The following is a 17,225-nucleotide window of genomic DNA, read 5'->3' as shown; positions in this document are numbered from 1 at the left end:
ATCCTGGAGAGAACCAGCGCTACCGGTGCTAATTATTATTGTGCCAGATAATTACATAACACCAAATACAGTAATGGGAAACAGGTGTATTTCATTACTACGTTACCACACAATTAAGTGCAATTGCAGCTTTTATCCTGTGGGTGTGCAGTCAGTTACCCAACCAAATACAGCTTTTACTGTTTAAACCAGATAGACCAATAGAGGGCTGTTCCAGAACTCCTAAACCTGGCCTTGAATATGAAGTTGAAAAATAGTGACATTTTAATTAACATCTCTTTCATCATCTCCAGCACCACCCTAACATCAACATATGGAAAAATGGCACGTCTATGTTTTGTGGGAAAAACGACAAGTGCTTCCAATGACATCATCGTGTGCATTGTGTGATTTTAACCAACTATGAGTAGGCATTGCCTAATACTTACTAATTGGTTGATTGTGTCATTGGAATCACTTATTGTCCATCTTTTTTACTATAAAACATACTGTAGAAACATTCCATTTTCACATATGTTAATGTTGGGGTGGTGCTGGAGATGATGAATATGAAGTTGAAAAATAGTGACATTTAAACATAGTGAAATAACCTTTTGACGCTTAAGTTCTAAGTATTAATAACGCCTTACAGTGCGAGTTATTTTTGCACACAGTACCAGAATTCTATGCTGCTGTTCTAGAATTTGATTGTTGCATTTTGCCACTATTCTCTGCACCCCTCATTGCATCAAGATCACATTTTCTGCTTCATATTAGGCTTTATAAAACTATTTTTAACCACTCAATCTCTTATCCTTTCTGCTTATAGCAGTAGCAGCAAATATCTATAGTAATATTTATAATTAAATAATAATTATTATGATCTATATTAAATGAATATATGAAAGAGGCTGTGGTATTAGCCTGTCTGAGGGTCTGCACATGTGAGACGGTGTAACGATGTGCACTGAGGGTCGGGAAGCAAGTTCAGGGAGTGAGTGTTGTAAATAAATGCAACATAATACAAAACCAGAAACACGAACAACGCACAGACATAAAACTGAAACAGAAACAATGACGATTGGGGAAGGAACCAAATGGAGTGACATATATAGGGAAGGTAATCAGGGAAGTGGAGTCCAAGTAAGCCTGATGACGTGCAGGTGCGCGTAACGACGGTGATAGGTGTGTACCATAACGAGCAGCCTGGTGAGCTAGAGGCCAGAGAGGGCAAACACGTGACAGGCGGGAAACTTGAGGTGTTAAATCCGGTGTGTTTGATACAATAGTGTTGAACAAACCAAAGTGATCGCGGGGTATGAGCATATATTACATATGCAGGCCATGGCTAAGGGAAATGCTGGCATCATAAATACTTTTTCTTCATTTTTAAAAATGTATTTAATTCATTCTACCCAGGAAAAACTAGGCTACAGCGGTGCCTACATTTGATCATCCTGTCAACGTATTATCACCACTGGGCATTTAGCCTAAAGACGCCTGCCTCGTCGCCAGCGATGAAGATATTTTGCGTTATGGCTTGGATAAGTTTTAGCCTGGTCAGAGCGGAGGAGAGTGAGAACAGGGTCATGTAATCAACAAAGTGAGGTAGTTTGCTCACACACACTTTTCAGTTCTGCCAACAAATTTTCTATGGGATTGAGGTCAGGGCTTTGTGATGGCCACTCCAATACCTTGACTTTGTTGTCCTTAAGCCATTTTGCCACAACTTGGAAGAATGCTTGGGGTCAATGTCCATTTGGAGGACCCATTTGTGACCAAGCTTTAACTTCCTGACTGATGTCTTGAGATGTTGCTTCAATATATCCACGTAATTTTCCATCCTCACGATGCCAACTATTTTGTGAAGTGCACCAGTCCCTCCTGCATCAAAGCACCCTCACAACATGATGCTGCCTCCCCCAAGCTTCATGGTTGGGATGGTGTTCTTCGGCTTGCAAGCCTCCCCCTTTGTCCTCCAAACATAACAATGGTCATTCTGGCCAAACAGTTATATTTTTGTTTCATCAGACAAGAGGACATTTCTCCAAAAGTACGATCTTTCTTCCATTGTGCCGTTGCAAACCATAGTCTCTCTTTTTTTAATGGCGGTTTTGGAGCAGTGGTTTCTTCCTTGCTGAGAGGCCTTTCAGGTTATGTCGATATAGGACTCGTTTTACTGTGGATATAGATACTTTTTGTACCAGTTTCCTCTAGCATCTTCACAAGGTCCTTTGCTGTTGTTCTGGGATTGATTTGCACTTTTCGCACCAAAGTACGTTCATCTCTAGGAGACAGAACACATTTCCTTCCTGAGCGGTATGACAGCTGCGTGGTCCCATGGTGTTTATACTTGCGTGCTATTGTTTATACAGATGAACGTGGTACCTTCAAGTGTTTGGAAATTGCTCCCAAGGATGAACCAGACTTGTGGGGGTCTACCATTTATTTTCTGAGGTCTTATCTGATTTCTTTTGATTTTCCCATGATGTCAAGCAAAGAGGCACTGACTTTGAAGGTAGGCCTTGAAATACATCCACGGGTACACCTCCAATTGACTCAAATTATGTAAATTAGCCTATCAGAAGCTTCTAAAGCCGAGACTTAATTGTCTGGAATTTTCCAAGCTGTATAAAGGCACAGTCAACTTAGTGTATGTAAACTTCTGACCCATTGGAATTGTGATACAGTGAATTATAAATCTGTCTGTAAACAATTGTTAGAAAAATGACTTGTGTCCTGCACAAAGTAGATGTCCTAACCGACTTGCCAAAACTATAGTTTGTTAACAAGAAATTTGTGGAGTGGTTGAAAAACAGGAGAGATGACCTAGTCATTCAAAAATCATGTTAAACACTATTTTTGCACACAGTCCATGAAACTTATTATGTGACTTGTTATGCAAATGTTTACTCCTGAATTTATTTAGCCTTGCCATAACAAAAGACATTTCAGCTTTTCATTTTTATTACGTTGTAAACATTGAGAAAAAAAACGTTCTACTTTGACATTGTGGGGTATTGTGTGTAGGCCAGTGACACAAAATCTCAAGGTAATACATGCTAAATTCAGGCTGTAACACAACATGTGGAATAAGTCAAGGGGTGTGAATAATTTCTAAAAAAGACACTAAGTTATGCTTGGTGGTCTTGTAAATTAATAGGTATAAATCAATTATTTGCGCTTGCAATGAAATGCAGTTTTTCACCAGCCATGTTTAATCTTAGATTACTATTCCGGATTACATAGTACATTGCAGGGAATGGCCATGAGTTAGAACGCAAGGGAGAAAAATGACAAAGACAAGGAAAATGAGAAGCCATTGAAATGGTGTCCTAGTAGCACCTATTGATAGTGCCTTTCCATGGGGATTAACCTGTGATTTACAGGCCTGGTGACATCACCAGTGGTGTATTTGGAGAGGGGATTTAGACGATCAATACATTGTTAGTTCCGAATCCTCTCGCTTCAACACATAACCCCACCCAACCTCATTCAAAAGGAGACTGAGGCTGTGTCTCAAAGGGAACCCTATTCCCTATTTAGCACACTACTTTTGGGCCCTGGTTGAAAGTGCTGCACTATAAAGTGAAAAGGGTGCCATTTAGGATGGATACTATGTAGGGCCTGCTCAGAAAGCAGGGGGGGATCTAATGGGATAGAGGAAATACCGGAACCTTCCTGATGTAGTAATCTCTTTGGCATACTAACACTAATCTTCCTAGCTAAGGAACATAGCCTTAACAGCGTTCAAGGCATGAGTAAATATTTATATCTAGGTCCCAAATAGTACCCTATTCTCTCTATCAGTGGTTCCCAACCGTGGCACACTGATGGGATAACAATTCCACACCTAAAATTCCCCAAATGTCCCTATGAACTTATTTAGTGGTGATGACCTCCACCTCACCTGGTACATACTACAAATAATCTATACAGATGTAACCATTTGTTCCATTCAATGTATTATCTGAGTGATATTCTTTCTAGTGGGACTGGTGCTCCCAAATCAAATAATCACATTCATTCCACAGGTTACATTTATAATTGAGTGTTCAAAAAAAGTAGCAATATTAGGAAAACACAGTTTGAAAACTACTGCCCTGTATAATGCACTACTCAAAAAGTAGTGCACTACATAGGGAATAGGGTGTCAATTGGGATGCATCCTTTCTCCACGATAAACTCTGATCAGAGAAGTATCCTACAAATGGCAAGGAATTCTTCAAAACTAACCTGCTACGAGGCAGGTTAACTCAAGACTAACTCCATTTCAAATTAAATCACTTTTCTTTTTGGTCACGTGTCGAATACAACCGGTGCAGACCTTCCAGTGAAATGCTTACTTACGAGCCCTTAACAAACAATGCAGACTAAAAAACTACAAAACTGCTGAATAAACTGAAGGAAAAATAGTACCACAATAAAATAACAACAAGGATATATACAAGGGGTACCAGTACCAAGTCAATGTGCAGGGGTACGAGGTAGTCGAGGTAATATGTATACAGTATACTGACTCTGCGTGCAATGAACGCAAGAGAAGTGACACAATTTCACCTGGTTAATATTGCCTGCTAACCTAGATTTCTTTTAGCTAAATATGCAGGTTTAAAAATATATACTTCTGTGTATTGATTTTAAGAAAGGCATTGATGTTCATGGTTAGGTACACTTTGGAGCAACGATACGCACCGCATCGATTATATGCAACGCAGGACACGCTAGATAACTACACATGGTTGACGATATTACTATAGTACTAGTTTAACTAGTGATTATGATTGATAGATTTTTTTATTAGATAAGTTTAACGCTAGCTAGCAACTTACCTTGGCTTACTGCATTTGCGTAACAGGCAGTCTCCTCGTGGAGTGCAATGAGAGGCAGGTAGTTAGTGTTGGACTAGTTAACTAAGGTTGCAAGATTGAATCCCCGAGCTGACAAGGTGAAAATCTGTCGTTCTGCCCCTGAAAGAGGCAGTTAACCAACCGTTCCTAGGCCGTCATTGAAAATAAGAATGTGTTCTTAACTGACTTGCCTAGTTAAATAAAGATTAAAAGGTGTAAAAAAATATTAAAAAATAAGTAAAACGGCCAAATCGTTGTCCAAAAATACAGATTTCCGATTGTTATGAAAACTTGAAATCGGCCCTAATTAATCTGCCATTCCAATTAATCGGTCGAGCTCTAGTATAGAGACAAAGTAGAGTCGCAATTCAACGGCTCAGCCACAAGAGGTATGTGGCAGGGTCTACAGTCAATCACGGGTTACAAAAAGAAAACCAGCCGCGTCGCGGACCAGGATGTCTTGCTCCCAGACAGACTAAATAACTTTTTTGCTCGCTTTGAGGACAATACAGTGCCACTGACACGGCCCGCTACCAAAACCTGTGGACTCTCCTTCACTGCAGCCGACGTGAGTAAAACATTTAAACGTGTTAACCCTCGCAAGGCTGCAGGCCCAGACGGCATCCCCAGCCGCGTCCTCAGAGCATGCACAGAGACCAGCTGGCTGGTGTGTTTACGGACATATTCAATCAATCCTTATCCCAGCCTGCTGTTCCCACATGCTTCAAGAGGGCCACCATTGTTCCTGTTACCAAGAAAGCTAAGATAACTGAGCTAAACGACTACCGCCCCGTAGCACTCACTTCTGTCATCATGAAGTGCTTTGAGAGACTAGTCAAGGACCAGATCACCTCCCCCTACCTGACACCCTAGACCCACTCCAATTTGCTTACCGCCCCAATAGGTCCACAGACGATGCAACCACACTGCACACTGCCCTAACCCATCTGGACAAGATGAATACCTATGTGAGAATGCTGACTACAGCTCAGATTTTAACACCATAGTACCCTCCAAACTCATCATCAAGCTCGAGACCCTGGGTCTCGACCCCACCCTGTGCAACTGGGTACTGGACTGCCCTCAGGTGGTGAGGGTAGGTAACAACATCTCCACCCCGCTGATCCTCAACACTCGGGCCCCACAAGGGTGTGTTCTGAGCCCTCTCCTGTACTCACTGTTCACACACGACTGCGTGGCCATGCACGCCTCCAACTCAATCATCAAGTTTGCGGACGACACTACAGTGGTAGGCTTGATTACCAACAACGAAGAGACGGCCTACAGGGAGGAGGTGAGGGCCCTCGGAGTGTGGTGTCAGGAAAATAACCTCACATTCAACGTCAACAAAACAAAGGAGATGATCGTGGACTTCAGGAAACAGCAGAGGGAGCACCCCACTATCCACATCGAGGGGACAGTAGTGGAGAGGTAGTAAGTTAAGTTCCTCAGTGTACACATGACGGACAAACTGAATTGGTCCACCCACACAGACAGCGTGGTGAAGGCACAGCAGCGCCTCTTCAACCTCAGGAGGCTGAAGAAATGTGGCTCGTCACCAAAAGCACTTACACACTTTTACAGATGCACAATTGAGAGCATCCTGTCGGGCTGTATCACTGCCTTGTACGGCAACTGCTCCGCCCACAACAGTAAGGCTCTCCAGAGGGTAGTGAGGTCTGCACAACGCATCACCGGGGGCAAACTACCTGCCCTCCAGGACACCTACACCACCCGATGTCACAGGAAGGACATAAAGATCATCAAGGACAACAACCACCCGAGCCACTGCCTGTTCACCCTGCTATCATCCAGAATGCGAGGTCAGTACAGGTGCATCAAAGCAGGGACAGAGATACTGAACAACAGCTTCTATCTCAAGGCCATCGGACTGTTAAACAGCCACCACTAACATTGAGTATCTGCTGCCAACATACTGACTCAACTCCAGCCACTTTAATAATGGGAAAATTGATGTACAAATGTATATCACTATCCACTTTAAACAATGCCACTTATGTTTACATACCCAACATTACTCATATCATATGTATATACTGTACTCTATACCATCTGCATCTTGCCTGTGCCGTTCTGTACCATCAAATTTTATTTGAACCAACCATAGACATGCAGTATATTACATATATAAGTATTCAGACCCTTTACTGAGTACTTTGTTGAAGCACCTTTGGCAGCGATTACACTCGAGTCTTCTTGGGTATGACACTACAAGCTTTGCACAGCTGTATTTGGGAAGTTTCTCCCATTCTTCGCTACAGATCCTCTCAAGCATTATCGGGTTGGATGGGCAGCGTAGCTGCACAGCTATTTTTCCGGTCTCTACAGAGATGTTTGATCGGGTTCAAGTCCGGGCTCTGGCTGGGCCACTCAAGGACATTCAGAGACTTGCCCCGAAGCCACTCCTGCATTTCCTGGCTGTGAGTTTAGGGTTGTTGTCTTGTTGGAAGGTGAACCTTTGCCACAGTGTGAGGTTCTCAGTACTCTGGAGCAGGTTTTCATCAAGGACCTCTCTTTACTTTGCTCCGTTCATCTTTCCCTCGACCCTGACTAGTCTCCCAGTCTATGCTACTGAAAAACATTGCCACAGCATGATGCTGCCACCATGCTTCCCTGTAGGGAAGGTGCCAGGTTCCCTCCAGATGTGACGTTTGGCATTCAGGCCAAAGAGTTCAACCTTGGTTTCATCAGACCAGAGAATCTTGTTTCTAATGGTCTGAGAGTCTTTTAGGTGCCAAGCGGGCTGTCATGTGCCTTTTACTGAGGAGTTGCTTCCGTCTGGCCTATTGGTGGAGTGCTGCAGAGATGGTTGTACTTCTGGAAGGTTCTACCATTTTCACAGAGGAACTCTGGAGCTCTGTCAGAGTGACCATCGGGTTCTTGGTCACCTCCCTGACCAAGGCCCTTCTCCTCCGATTGCAGAGTTTGGCCAGCGGCCAGTTGTAGGAAGCATCTTGGTGGCTCCAAACTTCTTCCATTTAAGAATGATAGAGGCCATTGTGTTCTTGGGGACTTTCAATCCCCACATCTGTGCTGACACAATCCTGTCTCTGAGCTCTACGGACAATTATTTTGACCTCATGGCTTGGTTTTGGTTCTGAAATGCACTGTCAACTATGGGACCTTATATAGACGGGTGTGTGTGCCTTTCCAAATCATGTCCAATAATTAAAATTTAACACAGGTGGACCAATGGAAACATCAATGGAAACAGGATGCACCTGAGCTCAATTTTAAGTCTCATAGCAAAGGGTCTGAATGCTTATGTAAATAAGGTATTTCTGTTTATTCGTTATACATTTCTAAAAAAAATGGTTTTGCTTTGTTGTTAGGGGGTATTGTGTGTAGCTTGGGGAGGACAATTTAATCAATTTTAGAATAAGGCTGTAACGTAACAAAATGTGAAAAAAGTCAAGGGGTCTGAATACTTTCTGAATGCACTGAGCTGGAATTTCAAGCTAACTGAAGCTGGTTAGCTTTAGAAAACACTGAGTAGATCTAGCTTGCGTCATAGGATACCCCTCTGTACAGCTGTTGTTTTTTTTACAGTAGCATAACCCCTTTCAAAAAGAAAGCCTTCGCCGTATTCCACCTCATGAGCTTCTGTGATTGGCCAATTAAAAGGTTCCTTGCATGTATTGTACAAAAAAACAAGAACATTTTGACTTGACTGACTTTAGGGTACATTGAATGATGTGCTGTTTACATCAGTATTATCATAGGGTTGACACAGGCTACCTCAAGTTATCATTAACATCAGAGGACAAAATGTATTGTGTAGCAACTATGCAAAGCTTATTCAATACACTGACTGTCAGAAATTGCATCCTATTCCCTATGTGGTGCACTACATTTGACCAGGGCCAATAGGGTTCTAGTCAAAATTTGTGTACTACATAGAGAATAGGGTGCCATTTCTGAAGCACCCAATGACTGCCTGAGGAAACAAAGACGGAAAATATCCAGGCAGTTTTTCCTGCGTTAAAAATGTAATCTCCATAATGTAATGACTGAACTCCACTGACACAGCGCACAAAGGACCAATACTTTTTCCTATGATGAGCTCAAAAAGACACTCCCAACATTTGCCACAGAACAGCAGCAGTTGCAGCAGAACGTAAAATGGCACAGTACGTTCTTTACAAATCACTGCGTTACTGTAAGTATGGACAGGAAAATAAATTCCCGTCACAGCATACACTTAGTTAACTAGCATATGTTGAAAGTGAAAGCATTCCATTAATTCCCTTTGATTGTTACTCATCGATTAGAAATTATACCTTTCTGTGCGCCGGCTTTGGTATCTTTCAGTTCATTCTGTGCTTCTTCGATTTTATCTGCAACACAAGAAAGGAAGGATACCTGTTGGTTTTCAGCACAGAGAAACAAACCAGAAGTAAGAGGCTGATTATTATCCACACTATAGGCAATGTAGAAAATAACTAATGATCCTGGGGATGCTTCCTACACTGGTGTTGTGATATGGAGAGGTTTTTTATTATAATAAGAACCAGACCTTCTTAGGGGAGGGAGAACACCAGAATACTACAAAAACCATCATTATGTGAACAGCTCTTAGGGAAGGTACACACATAGGTAATGTCCCAAATGGCACCCTTTTTCAAATTAGTGCACGATAGGGAATAAGGTATGAATTGGGACACAATGTTGAGAGCTCTTAAAATGCCTCAATTCCACAGCATATGCATGATACATGTTAGCGGAAAATGAGCTAAAAAAATGAACGCAGGGATAATGTAATTCTAATTACCTTTAAGAAACTGAAGGGATTCCATGAGGATCAAGGTATGGATAAGATCAAGCACAACCTAGGCGACATCACAACACAACTCACATGGCTGTTTATTATTTCCATCTCGATTAGACCTTTTATAGTGTGTCTTTGTCCCAAATGTATTCACACCCTTGACCTTTTCTGCATTTTGTTGTTACAGACAAAATTTAAAATGGATTAAATTGACTGGCCTACACACAATGCTTCATAATGACAAAGCAGAATTATGTTTATCAAAAAATTGTACAAATGTATAAAAAATGAAAATCTAAAATATCTTGAGTCAATAAATATTCAACCCCTTATTTATGGAAGCCTAAAGTTCAGGAGTAAACATTTGCATAACAAGTCACAAGTTGCATGGACCCACTGTGTGCAATAATAGCGTTTAACATGATTTCTGAATGACTACCTCATCTCTGTACCCCACACATACAATTATCTGTAAGGTCCTTCAGTCAAGCAGTGAATTTCAAACACAGATTTAACAAGAAAGACCAGGGAGATTTTCAAATGCCTTGCAAAGAAGGGCACTTATTGGTAGATGGGTGGAAAAAAAGCAGACAAATAATATCCCTTTGAACATAGTGTAGTTATTAATTACACTTTGGATGGTGTATCAATTCAACCAGTCACTAGGCGTCCTTCCTAACTCAGTTTCCGGAGAGGAAGGAAACCGCTCAGGGATTCCACCATGACGCCAATCCTAGAGGAAAACGGGGTTCAGTTTGCTTTCCACCAGACACTGGGAGATTAATTCACCTTTCAGCAGGACAAATATCTAAAACGCAAGGCCACTTCTACACTGGAGTTGCTTACACAAAAAGACTGACAGCTGTAATCGCTGCCAAAGGTGTTTCTCACATGTATTGACTCAGGGGTGTGAATACTTATGTATATTATATATTTCTGTATTTCATTGTCAATACATTTTCAAAAATAAACAAAAACATGCATGTTTTCACTTTGTCATTATCTGGTATTGAGTGTAGATGGGTGATAACAAAGCAAAAACATATTTAACCCATTTTGAATTCAGGCTGTAACACAACAGGTGAAATAAGGGGTATGAATACTTTCTGAAGTGTCATGCCCTGACCATAGAGATCTTTTTATTCTCTGTTGGTTAGGTTGGGGTGTGACTAGGGTGGGTCATCTAGGTAATTATATTTCTATGTTGGCCTGGTATGGTTCCCAATCAGAGGCAGCTGTTTATCGTTGTCTCTGATAGGGGAAATGGCTGCCTAAATATGATCCCCATTATGCTTTGTGGGATCTTGACTACGTATAGTTGCCTGTGAACACGATTGTTGCTTCACGTTTCATTTTGCGATTTATTGTTTTTTTTGAGTTTCACTTCCTAATAAAGAGAATGGAACCATACCACGCTGCATCTTGGTCCACTCATTATAACGATTGTGACATGAAGGAACTATAAAGGGAATATGGTGCCATTTGGTTGCTAAATTCTTAATTGCTAAATTGTAATTATTTCGCTACTATGACCTATTCATTGCCTTACCTCCCTAATCTTACTACATTTGCACACACTGTATATCAACTTTTCTATTGTGTTATGTGTAACTCTGTTGTTTGTGTCGCACTGCTTTGCTCCATCATGGCCGGGTTGTAAATGAGAACTTGTTCTCAACTGGCCTACCTGGTTCAATAAAGGGGAAATATATATATTTTTTATTAGTAGCCTACCAAATGTACTAACTGCCTGGTACTCAGCACTCTATTGTCCCTCTAATCACTGTCTCCACTAAAAATAGGAGAATCAGCTTTCTATAGGCTAGGCCTACGACTGTATACTTATTTCTCAACTTTCCTAATATTAAACACCGTGCTTATATTTACAACAGGAGTATAGCCTATCTGGCTGGCATGAAAATAAACAACGGAGAAAAGCGCCCTCCATTCGCTATTTAAGTGCATAGATTACATGTTTTTTCCTGCTGCCCCTGTTTCAATACAGGTGCGTGATAATGGTCCATTCTAAATCAAAACAAAATTCACACAGTTTTTATTATATGTAAAGACAAGAATAAATCAAGAATAGTCTGTTGGGTGATATTAGCCTATCACTGGTGAATTATATATTATCACTCGTGAATGATGCCAAGCATAAACTTTTTCAAATCATAGTTGCCCACCTCATGTAGCCTAGCCCATAGGCCTATATGTTTTAATAAGGTTTGTATCACAATTAAAGTGGCCAAATAACTTCTTAAAATGAAGCACAATAATCTGATTTATAAGGGGTGTAGAGCCTAACTGGCAAAAAAAAGCAGTGCATGAGTTTCAAGTTTAGGGAAGATAATTTTCCCCATAAAAATGCATCTTTATAAGAAAAGCATTACATGCAAAATTGCACTTTTGATAATGGTGTTTCCACTAATGAAACATTCACGCATATATATATATATATATATATATATATATATATATATATATATATATATATATATATATATATATATATATATATATATATATATATATATATATATGAGCATTGCTGCGCTTATAATGTGAAGAAATAAACTATTAGGCTATCAACATTTTAAGCTAAACATTCTGATCTGTTGCGTCAGCCACAGTGGGTAAAGTGTTTTTAAATTCTACTGGTTGTATTAATTTGGAAACGATCGTATCCCACAACTGTCCCAGACCACGTTAGGAATATTATTTCTCGCACAGAATAGGTCGACTTTGTACAATGGGGTTAGTAGATTGACATAGGCTTGTGCTTTTGCTGTTCGTTAGACCCACTCATCTTGTTGGCTGACGAAAAGTAAATGTAGTTCTTACAATATCTTCAATATGCACCTCGGAATTGAATTAGGACGCGAGCAGTTGCGTCCCGGATGTGTCTGTCTTCACTTGTAGCCTGTAAAAGGCATGGATTTTTTTGGGATGCATTACGGCCACACAAAGGGGATGCTGCAGGGAAATTGGAGGCATTATCAAGTTCTTGTCAAATTGAAGTCTGCGCAAAAAAAACAAAGCAGAGCTCAAGCCTTTCAAGCGACATTTTTCAAATCATCATTATTCACATCATGCAGCCTTACAAAACATATAGCCCAACGATTGTAGAACGAAAGTTACATTAATAACTCTAAATTAAGCATATAGGAATAACTATTTCTTTGTTAACCGCACAACACAGAATAGCCGCATGTGCGCACTCCCTCAAATCGCTTGGAGAAAATATCCTTTCTATTTTATTCAGCTTTGTTCATTTGTATTCTTCATCCTATAAAATAATGCCACGGAATTCTAAGAAAATCTTGTCTGCTAAATGAACTAATGTAACCCACAGCCATTTTAAATAGACTAATGGATTTATTGTGAAGGTATAGGCTATATTACATGGATTCATTAGACTTTTGAAAATGTAGACGTTCCAAAGGTCTGCATCAGTGGCTTGAAGGCTGTGTGTGGTAGCCAGGAGATTATGTGTTTGTTAATTAACTGTCAATTACCGTGAGACCAACAGTCATTTGCTTGACAATCATCGTCTGAAATTGTGACACCCCCCCACCACCACCACCCTAGCAATCGTAAACACCCACAGTTCAGTTTGCGCACGTGTGTATTGTGTGTGTGTCTGTCTGTCTGTCTGTCTGTCTGTCTGTCTGTCTGTGTGTATGTGAACTGAGATAGCATGTTCTTGGCACTGAGGCCTGGTTGGTATGCCTCCAGTGACAGAATCAGTAACCACAGAGTAACAGAGTCCCTCCGACACACACACACTTCCCTCAGCTTCAGTTCATAGAACCACATTGCCTACCAGGCATTCACTATAACTATCCACCCAAAGCTCCCTAAAGCATACCACAAATTATATTATTGCAAACTAATATAAAATAATAATAAATACTCATTTTCATTGGCCAGAGGATTTGAGGGTAGACTTTTACTATTATGCTTTATTGTTTGTACATGTATTGCATTAGACCACACTGGCAATCTAATCTTCACTGATTACTACTACAACAGAACAATCTGAGGGGTAATATGGGGTATGAGACCAGGGACAGCATTCACCATAGATCAGAATACACAATGATTGATGACACACCTATTAAGTATAAGCCACTATGCCCAGTACTGAGTGCACACCACCTCTGAACTGTGGTGAACAACACCGCCTCTGAACCTTAGTGAACAACACAGTTACAGTATGAAGCAGTGAAGGAGGGAGAAAGGGAGGCACTGGCACCAAATGGAACCCTATTTCCTTTATAGTGCACTACTTTTGAACAAGGCCCATGACCAGGGACCAAATGTCAGGGACCCCAAAAGTAGTGCACTATAAGGGAAATAGGGTGTGATTTGGGATGAAGATAACACACGTAATCAGAATGCTAGGAGTTATTAAGACCGTGGGGAATGATTAGTGTTCCTATTCCCCTCATTAAGATTCCTAGCTACTGTTATTACTGTGTGTGTTATTCCAGTACCCCTGTTATTAAAGGCAAGCTTTCAGAAGAGCCTTTTATGATGTGATGTTGGACATGGTTGGGATGACAGCCAGCTACGTGATTCACGAGAGGGAGAAAATGGAGAGATGTTAATCACGCAATTTTTACATGATTAATCAAATATAACGTACAAAAATAAACACTGCATTTATGTTGCCGGTGACGATGAACAGAGCACAATCATCTAAAACGTTCGTATCCCAAATGGCACCCTATTCCCTATATAGTGCACTGCTTTTGAACAGAGCCCTCTAAGACTAGTGCACTATATAGGGAATATAGTGCCATTTGGGACACATGCCTGACTGGAATTTAAACGGAGGGAGGGTCAACATTTGTTTTAGGGTATTGAACTCATGAAGCTATGTTATGGTTGCCAGTGACTGGACTGCTGTCGAGTGCAGGCTTAAGGAAAACAGAAAAATCTGAAGTTCATAAGATGCTTTCATACAAGAAAGCAGAGACTATAAATCAGTTCAATGCAGCTGTTTTGACACAAGGCACTGCACGACCTAGGCAGAGTCTGTAGTAGTACAAGTAGGTTATACCACCCTTTGGTTACACTTTCATAGATGAATTCCTTGATTTTAATTAGTTAATTATTACAACTTAGACAGCTGCTTTCACCATGTATTCAAGCAGCAAAACTGGAACATAACACCCAGTGTAATGGTTGTGATAAATTCAGAATTAATTCCCTTTCAACTCATGAGTTGAAATTCAAATTGAATTGTCCACACCCCACAGAATGTAGAATTAGAATTTCAGTTTGAGTGACAGAAAATAGCATTTCATTCAGTGCAATTCCAATAAATTCCACTCTGTCATAGAACATGAATGTTTCATTGAATCTGCCAGGTCAGATACAGTAACTTTTATCTGGAAACAATGTTCATATACTCTTAACCTTAGTGCTAGAAAAGCCAATTATGTTTCCACCAACCATTTCATTTGTTTGTTATTTTTTAAAGCTTTATGCTCAACTTGAGGGTTCAACTAATGCATTCAGGGATTATTTTCCCCATTTTGAACAACATTTTTGTGATTTTGTTTTCCTTGATCATTCATTTTAAGAGTTGGTCCTGACAATTGCATGTATATAACGACATGTTTTATGTACACTCAATGACCAGTTTATTAGGTACACCCATCTAGTACAGGGTCAGACCCCCTTTGCCTCCAGAACAGCCTAAATTCTTTGGGGGGTGGCAGGTAGCCTAGTGGTTAGAGCATTGGGCCAGTAACCAAAAGGTTGCCAGATCAAATCCCCAAGCTGACAAGGTAAAAATCTGTCGTTCTGCCCCCGAACAAGGCAGGTAACCCACTGTTCCTAGGCTGTCATTGTGAATAATAATTTGTTCTTAAAACCTGTTTGGGGAAGGGGGTAGTATTGTCACCTCCAGATGAGAAGTGTGCCCAAAGTAAACTAGGATATGCATAAAGTTGGTAGGCTTAGATAGAAAAAACACTAACGTTTCCAAAACTGTTAAAATCATGTCTGAGCATTACAGAATTGATATGGCAGGCTAAAACCTGAGGAAAATCCATCCAGGAAGTGCTATTATCTTTAAATGGGTGTTTTTCCATTGAAAGCCTATCCACTATATAAAGGGATATGACCCAGATTGCATTCAATTCAATTCAATTCAAGGGGCTTTATTGGCATGGGAAACATGTGTTAACATTGCCAAAGCAAGTAAGGTAAACAATAAAAATTAACAGTAGACATCACACATACAGAAGTTTCAAAACAATAAAGACATTACAAATGTCATATTATATATATATATACAGTGTTTTTACAATGTACAAATGGTAAAGGACACAAGATAAAATAAATAAGCATAGATATGGGTTGTATTTACAATGGTGCGTGTTCTTCACTGGTTGCCCTTTTCTCGTGGCAACAGGTCACAAATCTTGCTGCTCTGATGGCACACTGTGGAATTTCACCCAGTAGATATGGGAGTTTTTCAAAATTGGATTTGTTTTCGAATTCTTTGTGGATCTGTGTAATCTGAGGGAAATATGTCTCTCTAATATGGTCATACATTGGGCAGGAGGTTAGGAAGTGCAGCTCAGTTTCCACCTCATTTTGTGGGCAGTGAGCACATAGCCTGTCTTCTCTTGAGAGCCATGTCTGCCTACGGCGGCCTTTCTCAATAGCAAGGCTATGCTCGCTGAGTCTGTACATAGTCAAAGCTTTCCTTAATTTTGGGTCAGTCACAGTGGTCAGGTATTCTGCCGCTGTGTACTCTCTGTGTAGGGCCAAATAGCATTCTAGTTTGCTCTGTTTTTTTGTTAATTCTTTCCAATGTGTCAAGTAATTATCTTTTTGTTTTCTCATGATTTGGTTGGGTCTAATTGTGCTGCTGTCATGGGGCTCTGTAGGGTGTGTTTGTGAACAGAGCCCCAGGACCAGCTTGCTTAGGGACTCTTCTCCAGGTTCATCTCTCTGTAGGTGATGGCTTTGTTGTGGAAGGTTTGGGAATCGCTTCCTTTTAGGTGGTTATAGAATTTAACAGCTCTTTTCTGGATTTTGATAATTAGTGGGTATCGGCCTAATTCTGCTCTGCATGCATTATTTGGTGTTCTACGTTGTACACAGAGGATATTTTTGCAGAATTCTGCGTGCAGAGTCTCAATTTGGTGTTTGTCCCATTTTGTAAAGTCTTGGTTGGTGAGCGGACCCCAGACCTCACAACCATAAAGGGCAATGGGCTCTATGACTGATTCAAGTATTTTTAGCCAAATCCTAATTGGTATGTTGAAATTTATGTTCCTTTTGATGGCATAGAATGCCCTTCTTGCCTTGTCTCTCAGATCGTTCATAGCTTTGTGGAAGTTACCTGTGGCGCTGATGTTTAGGCCAAGGTATGTATAGTTTTTTGTGTGCTCTAGGGCAACAGTGTCGAGATGGAATTTGTATTTGTGGTCCTGGTGACTGGACCTTTTTGGAACACCATTATTTTGGTCTTACTGAGATTTACTGTCAGGGCCCAGGTCTGACAGAATCTGTGCATAAGATCTAGGTGCTGCTGTAGGCCCTCCTTGGTTGGTGACAGAAGCACCAGATCATCAGCAAACAGC

The 17,225-nt window shown here is 40.7% G+C and overlaps 1 protein-coding gene across 1 annotated transcript in view; it reads right to left on the bottom strand.

Annotated features, from left to right (window-relative positions):
* LOC135549732 (zinc finger protein 40-like) overlaps positions 1-17,225 on the bottom strand; it is an 82,988-nt gene that overhangs the window by 17,399 nt on the left and 48,364 nt on the right. The window contains 1 exon segment of the mRNA XM_064979985.1: positions 9,131-9,187. Coding sequence (XP_064836057.1) covers positions 9,131-9,187 — 57 coding nt within the window.

The sequence above is a fragment of the Oncorhynchus masou genome, chromosome 12 (genome assembly GCF_036934945.1).
Source record: "Oncorhynchus masou masou isolate Uvic2021 chromosome 12, UVic_Omas_1.1, whole genome shotgun sequence".
Taxonomy (NCBI): Eukaryota; Metazoa; Chordata; class Actinopteri; order Salmoniformes; family Salmonidae; genus Oncorhynchus; species Oncorhynchus masou.
The sequence above is the reverse complement of the archived record's forward strand: the minus strand, read 5'-3'. Positions and strand labels throughout refer to the sequence as shown.